At 40.0% G+C, this 21,293-nt stretch overlaps 2 protein-coding genes across 2 annotated transcripts; both read left to right on the top strand.

Annotated features, from left to right (window-relative positions):
* Window positions 1-1,559: 1,559 nt before the first annotated feature.
* LOC128202550 (collagenase-like) lies at window positions 1,560-4,139 on the top strand. Its single transcript, XM_052903254.1, has 5 exons — window positions 1,560-1,775; window positions 2,354-2,621; window positions 2,961-3,056; window positions 3,251-3,447; window positions 3,967-4,139. The coding sequence occupies exons 1-5, from the start codon at window positions 1,587-1,589 to the stop codon at window positions 4,069-4,071; spliced, it is 855 nt and encodes a 284-aa protein (XP_052759214.1). The 5' UTR covers window positions 1,560-1,586; the 3' UTR covers window positions 4,072-4,139.
* Window positions 4,140-9,145: 5,006 nt separating this feature from the next.
* LOC113519300 (collagenase-like) lies at window positions 9,146-12,171 on the top strand. The gene is made up of 5 exons (XM_052903253.1): window positions 9,146-9,349; window positions 9,968-10,235; window positions 10,437-10,532; window positions 10,638-10,834; window positions 12,011-12,171. The coding sequence occupies exons 1-5, from the start codon at window positions 9,161-9,163 to the stop codon at window positions 12,113-12,115; spliced, it is 855 nt and encodes a 284-aa protein (XP_052759213.1). The 5' UTR covers window positions 9,146-9,160; the 3' UTR covers window positions 12,116-12,171.
* Window positions 12,172-21,293: the final 9,122 nt, after the last annotated feature.

Raw genomic sequence — 21,293 nt, 5'->3', positions numbered from 1 at the left:
CGGAGTATACTGTTTCGACCATGATACCCCCATGCGTTGACATTTCTGAGGACTCAGATGTTATTTCTCTGTACGCTATAAATTCACGCCATATCCCACACACACAGTCACAGCCATGCAAACACAACTGCTTCACGGTAGAAACACGAATGGGACAGAGGTACTCAAGCAAACGACTTTTGTACAAAGTCTCCCTCTGGTATAGTTAGTTTGATATAGTTGTAGATATTAAAGTTTTAAATTATTTACATAAACGCATATTATTCTATCTGTTTTTGACTACTCCTTCATTCATTATGGCGAGCATATTTTTTGGGACGTCTTTAGGAATATGTTTCAGTTCAGTAGGTCATTACTAGCAATACGCAAACTTTGTTTTCAAACTGAGGTATTTTGCATGAAAACATGTGGCATAGGATCGTTGTTCGGTGTGGAGCGAAGTACCTCTCATGAGCCCGATTCCACCTCGTTCTACGAGAAGACATCGCATTTGGCACTACAGGTCGGCAGATTGGGATGAGATGCGAATTTTTTGGCATCCTACCCATGAAGGCAGGTTTGCTTCACATTGGATGATCCCGATGCCATCGCCGAGACCATCACCGATGTGGTGCTTCAGGGAATGGAATTATTTATTAGGAATAGGTCCACAGGTCACAGAGTTAGGAACTCTGTGACCTGTGGTATCATGAAACTGTTCTGATGAATTATTCGGATTGATATTTGCTGCTGATTTTCACCACCGTACCACCTGCCCTAAACTAAAGTTTCATTCCAACCATCTGGACGAGTGTCGGACTTCCACCAAGCGTTTTTTGAGGCACTTTTTTTCAAGCACAACTATTCCTAAGAATCAACTTCCAGCAGCAGTATTTCTGAACAGATACGACATCATAACCTTTAAGAAAAGAGCTTATTCTTTTTTAAAAAGCCGACACCACAGCTGCAATGCCGTTGGTGTTGTGGGTGATCATGGGCGGCGGTAGTCACTTACCGTCAGGTGAGTCATTTGTCCCCTGTGTTGTAAAAAAAAAAAGATTTTCGGACGCTGCGCTTAAGTAAATAAAAGAAATAAATAAATAAATTGGTGAAGATTCTAATTATTTGTAGATCTCGACCGGTGCGTTCTTGAATGACATTGGTACTGAACCAATAACATGCGATAAATTGCTACATAACATGCACACCCGGGTACTTACTCCAATAAATTCAGTGCCATTTAAAGGCGGGTGGAATATTGTAGGGAAACTACAAAATACTAAGGCATAATACCTTAGTCCTTAGGAATTGTACCGTAAGCATCAGTATATCCTGATATATCCATAGTACTGCTTATATCTGTAGGCGATGGTCTATTTTTAAACAATTTGGAAATTTGTAAGACAATGAAAATTTATGGATGCACTAATTTAATCAGACGACATATATGTCTAATCTAAATGCGCTGATAACCTGACAATGTATCTAAATTAAACGTAAAATGTTAATCCAAGTGATTAAACAAAGATTGATATCCTAAATTAGTATATATAAATAACCATCATGGACACGGCTGTTATCAAACTCGTACTATTTTGTGTGCAAAAATGAAACTCCTGCTGCTGGTCGCGCTGGTGGGCTCGGTGCTGGCCGAGGAGCCGATCGGGCTCTACTACCACGAGAACGTGGGCATCCCTCTGGCGGCCGCCATCAAGAGGAGCGAGGAGGCGGGCGACTTCGATGGATCCAGGATCGTCGGCGGATCGGCCGCATCCCTCGGCGACCACCCTCACTTGGTGAGTGCTCACAGATTCCTGAGGTGTTGGTATGATTTTCACTTTTTAAACCGAGTCTTATTGGCTCGTAATAAAACTCCAATATTTGGTCTTTTTTCAATTAATATTACAAGTTAATAATTTGACTAGAGTGTATCCAATAGTTTACAAGAACCTAAAGACATACATGACTACAATATTTAGTATATGATGTAAATTGTCAATAATATGTAAAGATATAATCGGGTATTTGTGACTCTATCATCTCGGTACAGAGGCATTATCCTTAGTTCTCAGGAAGCGAAAAATATGAGAGCTACTATGGGCGTCATCGTTTATTCAGTAATATTCATGGTTTAGTTAAGTTAGTAAGGCAATCGTTTTTCATCAGATGGGCTATTAGATATTTTCCCATTTTAACTTTTATAAAAATATATAAATTTCAATTTGTCAATGGAAATATACTCTTAATTGACCGTAATAAAAAAGAATTAAATATGTCAATTAATTTATATCTTCGTGTAAATTCTGTAACAAAAAGTACAGGTACTTTTGATTAAATTAAAATGTAACCAAAAGACTTATTTTCTAATTTATAGGGTGGATTATTGATCACTCTGCAATCCGGCGGTACCTCTGTGTGCGGTTCCTCTCTCCTCTCCAACACCAGAGCAGTCACCGCCGCCCACTGCTGGTTCGACGGCCGTCAGAACGCGAGACAGTTGACCATCGTGCTGGGCTCCCTCCGCCTGTTCTCCGGCGGTACCCGCATCACAACCTCCTCCGTCTCCGTTCACGCCAACTACAGTCCCAACAACTTGAACAACGACATCGCCATCATCAACCTGAGCTGGGTTACCTACAGCAGTTAGTATTTGTTAGCAAATAACAATTATATTAACCTAACTATTGTTCGGATTCGAGTACACTACATCATAATATACAGGTAGTTCCTTTAAAAAAATAACATTAACAGTTTAAAAGTTCAATTCCGGTAAAACTACTCATTCGTACAGTGAGCTCTTAATTTAGAAATACAAAAAGAAGAGGATTTTGTCCAATAATTTGGCCTTTATTTTCTATTCATTGTAATTCTTGAATGAAATTAAAAGAGAGTATAACTTTATCTACAGATTAATTACCGAAATGATTTCTTTTATTCTATTGCCAGTATTTAGAGTTTAAAATAATGATATTTGCTCACAGACAACATCCAACCGGTCAGGCTGCCCACTGGCTTGACCAACAACAACTTCGTAGGCAGTTGGGCTTGGGCGGCTGGTTTCGGACGCACATCTGACAGTAAGGACATATTTCAAATTATGTACTAATATCAAAGAATTAAGTTTCCTGAATATCCATTACAAATCTTTTAAACTTGATAAGTTTAGATTACTGAACTACAAGTTAGCTTATTTTTTATGCCTTTTAATACCATTTTGAAAGGTAGTTTATATTATTATGCAAAAACTTTACACTTTATCGATTATTTTCAGGCACTGGAATCTCCAACAACCAGTTCTTGAGCCACGTGCAGCTGCAGGTCATCACCAACGCGGTGTGCGCCTCCACCTACGGCACCAGCGTCGTGGTCAGCTCCACGCTGTGTGTGAGCGGCGCTGGCGGACGCAGCACCTGCGGCGGTGACTCTGGCGGTCCTCTGTGGCTGTGGAACAACAACGAGCGCACACTGGTCTGTATACCCTTCCTTCATCCTGTTTCAGTTACATAGAGTCGAGTCTTCTCACTTTTTGCATTTTTGAAAAACTTTATTTAAGTAGATACAAGAATTCTTTTAAATTGGAATTTTTTGTGACTTTACATTGTAATTTGGAAAGTTATCTGTTAAGAAGAAACTACAATAAAAGCAGCTGTTACCGTTACAAATCCTTTTTGCTCAACTTTGTTGATTCCACTGGGTGGGTTTGGCCAATGTCTGTTTTAAGATTTAATCATTAGACCAACTTTTGTTTTTAATAAATGATTAATCTTTTCTAAAAACTTTATGAAAATTAAGTCAATATTATTAAATGAACCATCTGCTTGTCCAGTGTACCAAGAAATTTGTGATTGTTTTTAAATAATAAATTCTTATTACTAATCCACAGCTTTAACTAACACAAATGCTATTTTAGAAACTCGAATAAACTCTCGAAAATCTTAGTTTTCTATGTAAGAAAAATATGACGTTAATTTTTTTGTCCTTCCACAGATCGGTGTGGTGTCGTTCGGCTCGGCGTCCGGTTGCCAGCGTGGCTTCCCCGCCGGTTTCGCCCGTGTCACGTCCTTCCTGTCCTGGATCCAAGCTAGATTGTAAATGTGTCCGCCTATTTATGCTATTCATTTTATTGATTAAACATTAAAGTAATTACAGCGGTCTAAAAAGTGTTTTCAATTTATTTACCATTAAGAATGCAACAACCAATTGGAGTAATAATCAACATTACTACCATTATAACAGCTGTTAACTGCCCACTACTGAATGTAAGCCTTCCCCGACCTCGAGCCACTTGTATCCACTGATTTCTTGCAATGTCAAAGAATGTTGGTAGATTAGGATCAGGACGATACGATAGCCAGTGAGGGATCTGTGTTTAACAGTATACAGATAAAAAACAAATGATAAATGGTCTTGCATCCCAAATTTTGCGGCCATGTTACAGCTTTACTTTAGGACTTTGGTCAGTAATATAATTTATTTAACAGATATCAAGGTCATATTAAGGATTGCTGCATAACATTAATTAACGTTAACAAGTATACTTCGCTATTAAAACTATTTTGAAAAGAAGCACAAAGGGAATGTTCCTGATATAGTAGTCTATATATTTAAGAAAAATGATTTGATGTAGGTATTGGGGCAATAGAAGCCAAAGTTTGTGACAGCGTTACTGTTGCACGAAATTGATACGGTTTTCGCAGTTGTATTTCTGAATGTTAAGCTTGAAAACTAATATATTTTTTAATTGTATATACAATCTAAAGTAGGTGTAATCTATCTAAGTAGTAAAATCTCAAGTTATCCATCACAATAGACTAACTGACCTGCCTTTTCATTCTAGTCTGTAATTCATCACTAGTACCCCGCCAGCGTATATCAGACAGTGTTAGCGCAGGCAGGAACCATTCCATTATCATCCATTAACAACAATACTTCATTACATCAGTTAAAAAAAAAACATACAGTAATTTTTTTGTTATTAGTTATGTATTTGATAAATTTTTTGTTCTTTGTAAGCCCACTTTATTGGGCTTCTAATAAAACTGCATATATTTTTTTTTACAACACAGGGGGCAAACGAGCATGCGGCTCACCTGATGGTAAGTGACTACCGCCGCCCATGATCACCTACAACACCAGCGGCATTGCAGGTGTGCTGCCGGCCTTTTAAAAAGGAATATACTCTTTTCTTGAAGGTTATGTTGTCGTATCGGTTCGGAAATACTGCCGCTGGAAGTTGATTCCAAAGAATGGTTGTGCGTGGTCAGTATAAATGTGTTACTGTGTCCTCAGTCCATGACATCACCGCCCGCCGGCACCTGCGCCACCTGCAACTGCAAGTTACCACCAACTCCGCGTGCGCCGCCACCTACGGCGCCGATGTCGTCACCGACTCCACCCTCTGCGTGGGCAGTGATATTTTCAACAGTAGCACGTGCGACGGTGATTCCGGTGGTCCGATGTGGCTGTGGAATGGACGACAGCGCACTATGGTGTCGTGTCGTATCAAGAGTTAAAGAGACTCGCTGAACATCGTAGTGAGTGGCAAAAACTCAACCGACAAGAGCGCAGCTCTTAAATAGGAAAAAAAAAACAAAATATAAACGTATAAAATATACGTATAAACCTTCCTTTTGAATCACTCTATCTATTGATAAAAGCAGCATTAAAATCCGTTGCGTAGTTTAAAAGATCTAAGCGTACAGACGGCGAGAAGCGAGTTTGCTCTAAACTATATAGAGAAGTAAACATCTAAAGATAAATTCTTGTCTCCTCGGATCGGTGTTGCGTCGTTCTTCTCGGCGTCTGACTATCACCTAGCACAGCACCTATAGGATTTGTCCGGGTCACGTCCTTCCTGTCCTGGATCCAAGAGAAATTGTGAATGTATCTGTCGTTATTAAACTATAGAAATTTAAAGAATGTTTTTCATTTGTGTACCGTCGTTATATGTAATGCCACCAGAGAGAAGTTTTGTACAAAAATCGTTTGCTTGGTTACCTCTGTTTTGGCGAGGACCCAAAGAAATAACTCATATATATATAGTGTCATGTTAATTTTTTTAATGCAACTTAGAATGGCAAACAATCTGACACCCAACCTGATGGAAAGTGGTAACCGTCGCCTATAGACATGAGCAGTATCATGGACATAGCAGAGTATACTTTTTAGCCCATGATACCCCCTATGCGTTGCCTTTTCCTGAGGACTCAGATGTGATTCCTCTGCACCCCGTAAATTCACTGTCCTATTCCACCCTTCAAACCGAAACAGTCATGCAAACACAACTACTTCACAATAGAAACACGAATGGGACAGAGGTATCCAAGCAAAGGACTTTTATACAAAATTTCCCTATGGTGATTTTGTGAAGATAAATAAAATTTTATATGAAACGCTTTTTTTCAATACTGCTGAATCTGAATAGGGATTTATAAAGTGCAATGGAAGGTAGAAAATACATGCACAACGGGAATTTTATAAACTTAGGTACTGTTTTCGTAACTCGCATTGAAGTCTTCGGACAAACGCAGTGGACGGATAATGGCTGAAATGATGAGGATTTGAAGTCTTCACTAGCTCTGCGAGCTGCGACCCTCAGTGCGAGGTGAGACGCTGTGACGCAAATCGCCATACGCCCCCTGAAGATTACAAGATGAAGTTGAAACAATTGTCAGAGAAGACATATTATATGTAGTAAATTCACAAAATTCCTGTTGTGCATTTGTATGTAAAAATCGTTAAAAAATTAATAGAAATCAGAATAATAATGTCTATTATATAGCACACAGTGATTGTCTACCATCAGGCAAGCTGTATGCTTGCTTACCATCTTCGTGGCTTACAAATTTTTCTGTTTAGTTCGGAGGTGGGTACTTTGGGTTGTTCCAGATGCTGGTCGCCTGATTCTTTATAACTCACGTCATAGATGGCGATTTATTTAAATGTGTGACATTTATATATATTGTTTGTAGCACTTGAACAAAAGATACAGCGGTTAGTTTAACAACTTGTTAGCAAGGGAGGGCTTATCTCTAAAAGCCAGATCTCTTCTAGCCAACCCAGTGCAGTTAGAGAAAATAATTAATTGGCGGGTAACCTAGTGTAGGAAAGGTACAAGTAAAAATAATGTAAATAAAACAAACATACACAAATTATAAATAAATAAATTATTATACATATGTATAATATATATAATAGGGGGAAGAGATTGTTAGTAATGGAGACTGAGAATCCCATTGCTAGCAATATACCCAACCAAGCCGACCTCCTCGCGGTTCCCCCTGTAAACTATCATGGTTAATTCCTGATGAATTCATCATGATGGGCTAACTGGCCTGTTTTCATTCTCATCTATCATCCTTCACTGGTGCTCCGTCAGCGTATCCCGTTAGCGCAGGCGGGGTTACCATACCATTTTCACTCATCAAAAAAAAAAATATATATATATATATATATATATATATATATATATATATATATATATATATAAGATTTCAATCTTTTCTTGAAGGAAGTAATGGAGGGACTATACCGTATGTCAGCAGGTAGCCTGTTCCACAGTCGCGCAGCACAAGATGAGACACTTATATAAAATTGTAATACATATGGCGTACATGTGACACGTGCAGGAAGTCACGGCTGATGACTAGTATGTAGAGTCTTATCTGTAGGCACCCGTGTAAAGCTGGGTCGGATCAGCTAGCTAGTAATCCAATGCAACAATGACATATTATATCATTAAGCCACATACATAACTAGACTGATAATCTTATCAATTATGACACACCTATATTTATACAGGCTGTATCAAATGAACACATACAGGATGTCATCTAAATCATTGGCATTTTTTTCATCATCATTATACTCCTCCCTCATTAAGGGAGTTTTCCCAGTTGTTGCCACGCTTGGTAGGCGGATTCGTAACTGCAGTTAGCCGTTGATGGTGTGTTAAGAAGGACGCTGCTGCCCATCCCTCGCGCTCCCTTAGTCGCCTCTTACTACACCCACGAGAAAGGAAGAGGTAGCCTATCCTATACCGGGAACTCACGTATTCTTTTCCTACCAGTTAAACCGAATATTTTTTATTTTAAAAACTTTGGTTGTAAAATGACAAAACTCGAGCCTCCCGTGCTAAGTTTGATCGATTGATCGTTCTTTCCTTTCTATATTTGCTGGAAGAGAACTCATGAAGAGTTATACTCACCTTTGTACATTTAATTTAAAATAAACAAGCTGACGGCCCACCTGATGGAAAGTGGTAACCGTCGCCTATAGACATGAGCTTATTACATTACCAGAGGGAGACTTTGTACAAAAGTCGATTGCTTGGGTATCTCTGTCACATTCGTGTTTCTACTGTGAAGCAGTTATGTTTGCATGGCTATGTTTCGGTATAAAGGATGGGATATGGCGTGAATTTACAGAGTACAGAGGAATAACACCTGAATCCTCAAGAATGACAACGCATGGGCGTTATCATGGGCGAAGCAGTATACTCTGTTATGTCCATGGTACTGCTCATGTGTATAGGTGACGGTTACCACTTACCATCAGGTGGGCCGTCAGCCTGTTTGCCATTCTAAGTTGCATAAAAAAAAGACATGAGGGTTTCGTTTTTACCTTTGGAGGTATGGAACTTTAAAAATGAAGTATGCAGGTACTATTTTCCTGTAATCGCGTCACGTTAATCTCTACAGTGAATTTAAAATATATGTAAACTCGTAGTTAGTAGCTTTGCTATATTACAAATGAATAAGAAGAGTCCCAATATTGATCCCTGTGGAACTCCCTATGTAACATGTGTGAATATAGCACTTTTCTAAATTTCTAAATTAATATTTTGCTTAATAGCACAATTTAATTTGTATTCTAAACAATCTCTGTTAAATTTTATGCATTCATTTTTTCATAATTTCACATAAGTCATCTCAACTCATATTTCTGATATTGGATGGCAGACATTATACATTCAAAACCGCTGCTTCGTATAAATTCCAAGAACTTTTTTTATCGATCGCTATATTTAATCTGCACGACGCTGATAATCTGACAGAATATCTAAATGAATCTTTAAAAATGTTAATCTCATTGATTAAGACAAGATTGATGATTTGAACTGGTATATATAAAGGTCGACAGTAGAGCCGATTATTATCATCACTTAGTTCCGTGTGCAACAATGAAACTCCTGCTGCTGATCGCGCTGGTGGGCTCGGTGCTGGCCGAGGAGCCGATCGGGCTCTACTACCACGAGAACGTGGGCATCCCTCTGGCGGCCGCCATCAAGAGGAGCGAGGAGGCTGCTGACTTCGATGGATCCAGGATCGTCGGCGGTTCCGCCGCGGCTCTCGGCAACCACCCTCACTTGGTGAGTACTCACATATTTTATGACTGCCTTCATATTCTGAGATTTTCGAAGTAGTTCTAATATTTTTCACTTTTTTATTTATTATGGCATTCCCAATCTTGAGGTCAATCTTGAAAACTATTCAAAATTTTCAAATCAGAAACGTTGGCCTTATTTTCTACTTTTTTTTTTTATTTAAGTATTCACTGATGGAACTGTATATTAATGCATAGAATGACATTCATTTGTAACAAAATTAGGCCTGCATACGAAGAGTGAAGCTTAGCATGACAAAATAATTAGAATTATGTCCCACGAAAAACCCACTTCCGTTGTGGCAATATCAATTATATTGATTTAAAAAGCCAGTTATTATTATTTAAAAACTGAACTATTAAACCGACTTTGACCAAATTTCCATAGTAGTACTATGGAAATTTTTAAAAGTATCCTTTCATATAAAAAAAAATCCAAAAATCTAATTTATGTGGCAACAAACATTAAAAAAATACCACCGCATTGAAAACTTTAATTTTAACTAATAATTAGCTAATAATTTAGTCGACAATCTACATTCGCCTTGTCAGAATAATAGCTTTAGAATCAAAAGAAAAGTCTTACTTATTTCTTTATGTTTAGGGTGGATTGTTGATCACTCTACAATCTGGTGGTACCTCTGTGTGCGGTTCCTCTCTCCTCTCCAACACCAGAGCAGTCACCGCCGCCCACTGCTGGTTCGACGGCCGTCAGAACGCGAGACAGTTGACCATCGTGCTGGGCTCCCTCCGCCTGTTCTCCGGCGGTACCCGTATCACCTCCTCCTCCGTCGCCGTACACGCCAACTACAACCCCAACAACCTGAACAACGACATCGCCATCATCGGCCTCAGCTGGGTCACCTATACCAGTTAGTATTTGTTAGCTGTCATCATTATATAAAGAGCTAACTTCACAATTTAGCATTGTTATACAATACTATCCTTAATAATGGGGGAAAGGCAGTGCCGATATCCTTCTAATGTGACCAAAACATAAGATATTAATTTACCTACATCGATAATTGTTGTGATCGTGTACAGAAATTTAAATGCAATCCTTGTGTTGACAGACAACATCCAGCCCGTGAGGCTGCCCACTGGTCTGGGCAATGTCAACCTGGCTGGTAACTGGGCTTGGGCTGCTGGCTTCGGACGCACCTCCGACAGTAAGTTCTTTAATATTGGCAAATAACAATAATGAAATTTTTGGATTCGTATTCATTTTAATTTTCATTTTACTAGCATCATACTCTTTTTATTAACAATTTCAGGCAGTGGAATCTCCAACAACCAGATCTTGAGTCAAGTGCAGCTGCAGATCATCACCAACGCGGTGTGCGCCTCCACCTACGGTAGCAACGTTGTGGTCAGCTCCACGCTCTGTGTGAGCGGCGCCGGCGGACGCAACATCTGCAGTGGTGACTCCGGCGGCCCTCTGTGGCTCTGGGTCAACAACCAGCGCACTCTGGTCTGTACCTTCGATTTTGTTTACTTTTAAATTCTTTTGCTCTGTGTCATTAGTTCTAGTAATTGGGGTTGCTCGAGATATATGTGACTGACAGTTGGTTGGACGCTTTTGCCTCTCACTGTTCCAACGAATTTGGAACAGTTCATTGTCATTTCAGTCTATATTTGTACACATTTGAAAAAGATTCTCACGCATAAGACCTTATCTAGTTCGAAACTAATTCCGTTAATCTTAAAGATATGTGATTAGTTCCGATAAATCAGTCAGAATTATTAATAATAAATTTATCTATTCTAAAAACTAATAGTATATGAACAAAGTAATCAGCAATGTCTGCCAAGATTGCATCATAATCAGCGGCTATTATGTTAGCGAATGAATCAGCTTTTGTAAGTTGGCTCTGAAATTCGAATACTAATAATAACAAAGAATTGTCATAATATTTTTTATGATCAATTGTCTTCGCTGTGCGGTCTCCGCAGAGAATAGATCATCCCTTCTTTTCCCATGGGTGTTGTAAGAGATGACGAAGAGAGGGCGAGCGGTGAGCAGCAGCACCCTTTTAAAACATCTCCAAAACCTAACTGCGGTTGCTAATTAGGCTGCCAAGCGTGGAAACTACTGGAAAATCTCCCCAAGGGGAGGCTATTGTTTAGCAGTGAACGGTTAAAAGCTGATATGAGGATGATATGATGATCAACTATCTACAATTGTCTTCATAAGATCGTGTAATGAAACATGCATGGCTATCATACAGGCGCAGTTGTGCTCACAGCAGAAGACTTTTATATAGTCTTTCACTAGAACAGACATTGTCGCAATTTTGCTGATATGACCCTGGTATCAATCGGAACTTAAGCAAACTCCGGATGATAATAGAATGGTAACCCCGCTTGCGCTATCGGTATATGTTACGCTAGCTGGCACCGGTGAGGGATGATTGGTGAGGATGAAAAGGCAGGTCAGTTGGCACATTGTAACGAATTCAACGATAAATAAATCACGATGATTTCTAGGAGGAACTGTGTGGAGGTCGTCTCGATAGTGTATATTGATAGCAATGGGGACTAACCTCCCCATTACTAACAATCCCTTTCCATTTAGAGGAAATATTAGGTATCTATGGACTTGATAAAACGTGAAATATATAACCTCGACTTATGGTTTCTCCCGCAGGTCGGTGTGGTGTCGTTCGGCTCGGCCTCCGGCTGCCAGCGCGGCTTCCCGTCCGGTTTCGCCCGCGTTACCTCCTTCCTCTCCTGGATCCAGGCTAGACTGTAAATGTCTCTCTATACGTATTAATGATTAATAATAAAGTAATTACAGCAATTTAAAAAGGTTTTTAATTTCTTTACTATTCATAAAACGAGCAATAAACCAATATTAAAACGAAATATACTGGTAATACATTTTCGTTCAAATCTTGCAATAATTACGAGTATAATAGTAAATTAACTAGTATAGATCTATTAAACTATAACCTACAGGAAATATCTTAGACAAGTTATCTATACCTAATTATGTAATTATTTATTTATTTAACTCTTTATTGCACCATAAATAAAAATATACAATGACAAGTGAATAATTCGAGTGAAATACAGTAACATAAATACAGATTGAAATATACACATAAAGGTACAAGAGGCGGTGTTATCGCTAGGGCGATCTCTTACAGACAACCTTTGGTTAAAGGAGAACAGATAGAAATGGGCAGGCGGCGCGAGAGTGAATTAATATTTAAATTAATTTTTCGTGCATAAAATACAAAAACCTGTAGTGCATAAAAATATCAAATACATATAATTTATAAAACTACTTACTATAACAATTAGATACATACAATTATGTATTTATAGTTGCTTAAATTCCTTATCTCTTGCCAGATCCCTTACCAGAGGGAGACTGTACAAAAGTCGTTTCATGGGCACCTCTATCCCATTCGTGTTGCAACCGTGAAGCAGTTGTGTTTGCATGGCTGTGTTTCCGTTTGAAGGGTGGGATATGGCAGTGAATTTACTGGGTACAGAGGAATAACACCTGAGTCCTCAGGAATGGCAACGCATGGGGGGTATCGTGATCGAAACACTATATTCTGTTATATCCATGGTACTGCTCATATTTATAGGCGACGGTTACCACTTTCCATCAGGTGGGTCGACAGCTTGTTTGCCATTCTAAGTTGTAAAAAAAATCTTTGCTATAATGTCTTACTTTTTACTATTGAGTGGGTATTTGCTATATCTGTCTATTCAATGCTAAATATGTTCTATTTACTTATGAAAACTTCACTAATTTGTATGTTATTTGTAAGTATATACTAAGTGTAATAAGAAATTAATGTTTCCCAAATAAAATAAAATAAAACTGTAAGGTGATCTTCAACTAGATAAATAGACGACCTCGAATCAATTTTACGACCGAGAATCGAACTCGGGACCTCATTACACAAAACCAAGTACCTGTTGCTACGTCATTATTATTTTTTAAATTTCACTAAAATTCTCATCTCCCCTCTTAAGGAGAGGAGATGGCAACTAACCCCCGGCAGAAGCACAGTCGGCCGGGGTTCAGGGCCCCAGGGAGAGAAACCGGCGTACAATGCGGGCAGAATCTAAGAGCACCGCTTTCTGCATCTTTCCCGGGAGTGAGCCGCCTCGGAATCCCAACCGTCTGAGATGTTGTTCCAGACTGGTTGGGATAAGACCGTTCACCGACATAACGATTGGGATGATTTCGGTAGATGTCACCCCCACATTTCGGTCACCTCGTGAGCCAGGTCGAGATATTTTCTCTTCTTCTCGGTTTCGGCTTTCACGAGGTTCTCGTCATGCGGTATGGTGACATCCACCAAAAACACCCTCGAGAGTGCCCGATCCATCACCACGATATCAGGTTTGTTCGCAAGAACGGTTCTGTCCGTGATGATGGATCGGTCCCAGTAGAGCCTTACGCTGTCGCTTTCGAGGACCGGCTGGGGCTCGTACTTATAGTACGGCAACCTCTCATTCGCGAGGCCGTACTTCAGAGCTAGCTCTTGATGGAGTATTTTGGCTACCTGGTTGTGTCTGTGCAAGTACTCAGTGTTGGCAAGAGCTGAACAACCCGAAAGCACATGTCTGAGTGACTCTCCGGGATGGCGACATGCCCGACAGATGTCCTCAGTGCCATCCTTCAGAATGTGCTTTCGGTAATTGTTCGTTATTATTTTTATTGTATTTTTATTATTATTTCAATTGTTAATCTTTCCCATAAGGGATGTTTTGCCAGAAGTTGTAACGCTTGGCAGGCAAGTTGGCAACCGCAGTTAGGATTTTAGAGATGTTTTAAACGGAACGCTGCTGCGCATCGCTCGCTCTCCTTTAGTCGCGTCGTACGACACCCACGGGAAAGGAAGTGGTGGCCCATTCTATGGCGGGACCACAAAGGCTGATGTGATGATAATGAATGGGTAAACTCAACAACTACTCGACCGATTTTTAACATTCTTTCACCGGTAGAGAGCTACATTATGAGCGAGAGCACACACACTCATTTTGGATGAACTGTTATAAAACGAATTGTTTTTAAACGGTTTTATTATTAAACGGTTTTTAAACGGTTTTATTTAGCTCGACCTGTACGGTATTTATTTATTTGGGTCAAAATTAGAAATTGGAATTTAAGCACCTTCCCGTTGTCAGATTGATCTGAAATTTGGTACACACATTTAATTTAGATGACAATACAATATAATAAAATCAATAACATTATAAATCTAAGATGGCCGCCGATACAAAATGACGGATTACATATTTTTCCTTAACCCCCGCAATATGGGTATCAAATGAAAGGGCTACACTAGTAAAACACGATGATTATGTCAAAACTTTAAATTCAAGATGGACGCCGTTCCAATATGGCGGACTAGGTACATATTTTTCCACAACCACCACAATATGGGTATCAAATAATAGGACTACACTGAGACACCCAGACACTAGACACTCGGACACTAGACACTCAGACGCTAGACCCTCAGACACTAGACACTCAGACACCCAGACCCTAGACACACAGACACTAGACACTCGGATACAAGACACTCAGACACTAGACACTCGGACACTAGACACTCAGACACTAGACACTCGACACTCGACACTCGACACTCAGACACTAAACACCAGATACTAGACACTCAGACACTCGACACTCAGACACTAGACACTAGACACTCGACACTAGACACTCGACACTAGACACTCGACACTCGACACTCGACACTCGACACTCGACACTCGACACTCGACACTCGACACTCGACACTCGACACTCGACACTCGACACTCGACACTCGACACTCGACACTCGACACTCGACACTCGACACTCGACACTCGACACTCGACACTCGACACTCAGACACTAAACACTAGACACTAGACACTAGACACTCAGACACTCGACACTCAGACACTAGACACTCGACACTCGACACTCGACACTCGACACTCGACACTCAGATACTTAACACTAGACACTAGACACTCAGACACCCAGACACTAGACACTCAGACACTAGACACTCGGATACAAGACACTCAGACACTAGATTCTCAGACACTTGACACTCAAACACCCAGATACTAGACACTCTGATACTCGACACTCGACACTCAGACACTAAACACCAGACACTAGACACTCAGACACTCGACACTCGACGACACTCGACACTCGACACTCGACACTCAGACACTAAACACTAGACACTAGACACTAGACACTCAGACACTCGACACTCAGACACTAGACACTCGACACTCGACACTCGACACTCGACACTCAGACTACACTAGACACTAAACACTAGACACTAGACACTCCGACACTCGGATACAAGACACTCAGACACTAGACTCTCAGACACTTGACACTCAGACACCCAGACACTAGACACTCAGACACTAGACACTCGAAACTCGACACTCGACACTCGACACTCGACACTAAACACTAGACACTCAGACACTAGACACTCGGATACAAGACACCCAGACACTAGACTCTCAGACACTTGACACTCAGACACCCAGACACTAGACACTCTGACACTAGACACTCGACACTCGACACTCAGACACTAGACACTAGACACTAGACACTCGACACTAGACACTCGACACTCGACACTCGACACTCGACACTCGACACTCGACACTCAGACACTAAACACTAGACACTAGACACTCAGACACTCGACACTCAGACACTAGACACTCGACACTCGACACTCAGATACTAAACACTAGACACTAGACACTCAGACACCCAGACACTAGACACTCAGACACTAGACACTCAGACACTAGACACTCAGACACACTACACTAGACACTCAGACACTAAACACCAGACACTAGACACTCAGACACCCAGACACTAGACACTCAGACACTAGACCCTCGGATACAAGACACTCAGATACTAGACTCTCAGACACTTGACACTCAGACACCCAGACACTAGACACTCTGACACTAGACACTCGACACTCGATTCTCGACACTCGACACTCGACACTTGACACTCGACACTCGACACTCGACACTCGACACTCGACACTCGACACTCAGACACTCGACACTAGACACTCAGACACTCAGACACTCGACACTAGACACTCAGACACTCAGACACTAGACACTCAGACACTAGACACTCAGACACCCAGACACTAGACACTCTGACACTAGACACTCGACACTCGATACTCGACACTCGACACTCGACACTCGACACTCGACACTCGACACTCGACACTCGACACTCGACACTCGACACTCGACACTCAGACACTCGACACTAGACACTAGACACTCAGACACTCAGACACTCGACACTAGACACTCAGACACTCAGACACTAGACACTCAGACACTAGACACTCAGACACTAGACACTCAGGCACTAGACACTAGACACTAGACACTCGACACTCGACAGTCGACACTCGTCACTCGACACTCAGACACTAAACACTAGACACTAGACACCAGACACTCAGACACTCGACACTCAGACACTAGACACTCGACACTCGACACTCGACACTCGACACTCAGATACTAAACACTAGACACTAGACACTCAGACACTGGACACTCGGATACAAGACACTCAGACACTAGACTCTCAGACGCTTGACACTCAGACACCTTTTTGGCCTCAGTTCCGTCGAACCCAAATGTACGAAACAGATATATCATCAGTTTTAATTGACTTTGGCACAGACGGCATGCACGTTATTTACCCTAAAGCCATACAGTTTCCAGCAAAATTCAATTATGGTACGGCTGAAAAAAGGATGTTGCCCTTAGTTTTGTCATGAGCATTCACCGTCCATAAAATGCAGGGCAGCTCCGTCGACCATGCAGTAGTATATTTGGGCTCAAAATGGTTTGAGGAAGGACAAGCATACGTGGCTCTAAGTCGAGTCAAGTCTCTGGAAGGGCTATGTATTGAGGAATTAGATTGTACTAAATTATCAGGTAAGAAACCATGTAATAATGATGCACTGAATGAATTAAATAAAATGAGGAATATTCGGTAAACAATTTCACTAAATACTAAAAACAAGAAAATAAAAATCGGTAAAAAAACTTTTAAGTTAAACGGTTTTATTTTATGTGCACTGAAAACTACAAAATAAATAAATAGTTACTTACCTATCAACCTACGTAGGTGATCTCGGTCATTAATATCTCTGATGGTAGTGGTTGTCATAACATGAACCATGTCAGCGGCCGAAAGGCAGTTCATGAGAGAACACTAACACCAGGGTTTGCTTGGTAGGTAAACTAAGCAGCCCGCACTATAACAAGTAGGTATTTTGACCTTCTAGTTCAGAAATATTTTAGTACTAGGCAGAATAGCTTTTAGGCATATTAGACTAAAATAAAAACGTGGGGCCCATTAACTATTTCTGTATTACTTTCTACTATACTAAGTGTGGATTGCATCGACTTATTATAATCGTCATCATCATCATCCTAGCGGTTTATCCCGGTCGCATCCGAAACCTCATAGCTCCGGAGTCCAGAGTCCGCTGAATCGACTTACTATAATCGTAACTGGAGGTTTTGACCATCAATAACCAGCCGTTACGGCTTCACCAGCGAACGCCGAGCTCATGATCTATCAAAGTATAAGATATGCTCTGCTATAGGTATGATTTCAGAGGGGCCCCACGTTTTTATTTTAGTCTAATATGCCTAAAAGCTATTCTGCCTAGTACTAAAATATTTCTGAACTAGAAGGTCAAAATACCTACTTGTTATAGTGCGGGCTGCTTAGTTTACCTACCAAGCAAACCCTGGTGTTAGTGTTCTCTCATGAACTGCCTTTCGGCCGCTGACATGGTTCATGTTATGACAACCACTACCATCAGAGATATTAATGACCGAGATCACCTACGTAGGTTGATAGGTAAGTAACTATTTATTTATTTTGTAGTTTTCAGTGCACATAAAATAAAACCGTTTAACTTAAAAGTTTTTTTACCGATTTTTATTTTAGTAATAAATACACCGCCTGCATATTTTTCTGCTTGCCTCATGGTTGGTTGGTAGAGAAGACCATTTGAAGTTTAAATAAATAAATTAAAATAGTTTTTTTTTTACAAAATAAATAATTAATTTGTAGCAAAATCAGTTATTTTGATTTAAAAACCAATTAACTAAACTGATTTTGATGAAATTTTTAAAAGAAAATCAGGTCCAATAGGAATCGCTTCATCAAAATCGCTCCATCATTAGTTTAGTTTTTAAATAATCTGTTCTCCTTTAACCAAAGGTTGTCTGTAAGAGATCGCCCTAGCGATAACACCGCCTCTTGTACCTTTATGTGTATATTTCAATCTGTATTTACGTTACCGTATTTTACTTGAATTATTCACTTGTCATTGTATATTTTTATTTATGGTGCAATAAAGAGTTAAATAAATAAATCAATCAAAATATTTGATTCTACTACAATTCAAGTCATGTTTTCGTTGGCCACAGTGTGTAATTGTTTTTTATAAACAATATATTATTAACAATATAGGAGTATAAGCAAGTTGTATCACGAACACTGCGCGCTTGACTCATACGAACGATGATTATGTCCACTATCGAGTGACTTCAGACGCAGCGCTGTTTAAAACGTAAATAGATAAGCGCATAGTAATGTTTCGACTTACCCGAGATGGCACGAGTTACATAGCGAGCCACTATCGGGATAGCCGACGCCGCGTCGTATCCAAAACTTGTATAAATGACGTAAATGATTAACTATTTTTTTAATAAATGATAATGGAATTGTAACCCCGCTCGCGCTATCGGTATACACTAGCGGGGCACCAATGAGAGATGGTAGGTGAGAATGAATGCAGGTCAGTTGGCCCACCGTGATGAATTCGACAAGAATTAACCATGGTTTTTATAGGAAACCGCGTGGAGGTTGACCTGTGAGGGTATATTGCTAACAATAGGGCTATTAGATCTTATTACATACATACATACATATCTGTCACGCCTGTCTCCCGTTAGAGTCGGCAGAAACAATAGAACGCCAAATGCTTCGATTCAAACAGACCTCTTTCGCTTCCTCCACATTCATCAATCTTTTCATACACGCTCGCCGGTTACGGGTACTTTTAATTTGGCCCTTCTTCAGCACGTCGCCTATTTGGTGAACATACGTCCGTCTAGGGCGGCCCCTACCGCCCCTAGATCTTATTACTGTCACCGGATTGGTACTATCCGGTGACAGCGTGATGGGCTAGGTTTTTTTTGTGTGTGAAAATGGTATGGTAACCCCGCCTGCGCTAACGGGATACGCTGGCGGAGCACCAGTGAAGGGTGATAGATGAGAATGAAAACAGGCTAGTTAGCCCATCATAATGAATTCATCAGGAATTAACCATGATAGTTTCCAGGGGGAATTACGAGGAGGTCGACCTGGTTGGGTATATTGCTAGCAATGGGATTCTCAGTCTCTATTACTAACAATCCCTTTCCCCCCGTTTTGTGTCAGTTGAAACTGCCGTTTTGTCTTAGTGGAGCAAAAAAGTACATATAATCTTCATGATATTTATAAATACAGCAGTAATCAAATCAAATCAAACCATTTATTGGCACTGAATGTTATCAATATTGGCGCTATAATTGTAAAAGAGTCATTTTATAAAAAACATCTACTACCTACTATATATTGATTACTAAGTAAATATAAAGTAAAAAAAAAAACATAAATCTTAAGTAAAAAAAAAACAATGCACTTAAGAATATAGTATTATATAGTGGAACATGTCACCAAGTCATTATAATTATGGTCCCGGCATAGAATGGGCCGCCCCTTCCTTTCCTGTAAGTGTCGTAAAAGGCGACTAAGGGAGAGCGAGGGATGGGCAGCAGCGTCCCTCTTAAAACATCTCTAAATCCTAACTGCGGTTGACAACCCGCCTGCCAAGCGTGTCAACTACTGGCAAAAACCCCCCAAGAGGGAAAGGAAGGGTTTAATTTTAATCGATATCATTTTTTGCGTACTTGGGTTTTCCTGTAAACGTTGTCACTCGACCGCGTCACGCCGCGAGGTTTAAAGTATTAAGTTATTATACAGTTATTTGGGAAAACCCGATATATCCGAAATATTAATGTTTGTACACAAATCCCTAACAGATAAAATAAACAACATACAATAAAAATACAACAAGGACACGTCTGTGTATGATATATTAATAATTAATCACTATATCAGTTGTATGATAACATACAAACGTAAATATATATAAGTCATTTATCGACGATCTCACATACAATTGAATATTCTTGTAGGTAACACATACTACACACACTACTAAATATATATATATATATATATATATATATATATATATATATATATATATATATATATATATATATATATATATATATATATATATATATATATATATACCAGAGGGAGACTTTGTACAAAAGTCGTTTGCTTCGGTACCTCTGTCACATTCGTGTTTCAACCGTAAAACAGTTGTGTTTGCATGGCTGTGTTTCGGTTTGAAGGGTGGGATATGGTGTGAATTTGCAGGGTACACAGGAATAACACCTGAGTCCTCAGGAATGGCAACGCAAGGGGGGTATTATGGGCGAAACAGTATACGGTACTGTTCATGTCTATAGGCGACGTTTACCACTTTCCATCAGGTGGGCCGTCAGCTTGTTTGCCATTCTAAGTTGTATAAAAAAAAGTTTACTATTGTAATCTTATGGAGGGAACAATAACATTATCTATCTATTTGTCTAGGGCATCCCATGAGGAGCTGGGCAATGAACATCCAGGATAACAACTCAGAACACCTAGATCTAAGACAATTCAGATAGATGAACTGTTGAACATAGCCTCTTAATTAAAATTAAATTAATAAAATAAAAATA

This window comes from Galleria mellonella, unplaced genomic scaffold (assembly GCF_026898425.1).
Source record: "Galleria mellonella isolate WM207_F2 unplaced genomic scaffold, CSIRO_AGI_GalMel_v1 utg13706, whole genome shotgun sequence".
In the NCBI taxonomy this organism is placed as follows: Eukaryota; Metazoa; Arthropoda; class Insecta; order Lepidoptera; family Pyralidae; genus Galleria; species Galleria mellonella.
Note: the sequence above shows the minus strand (reverse complement) of the source record. Positions and strands in the feature narration are given on the sequence as shown.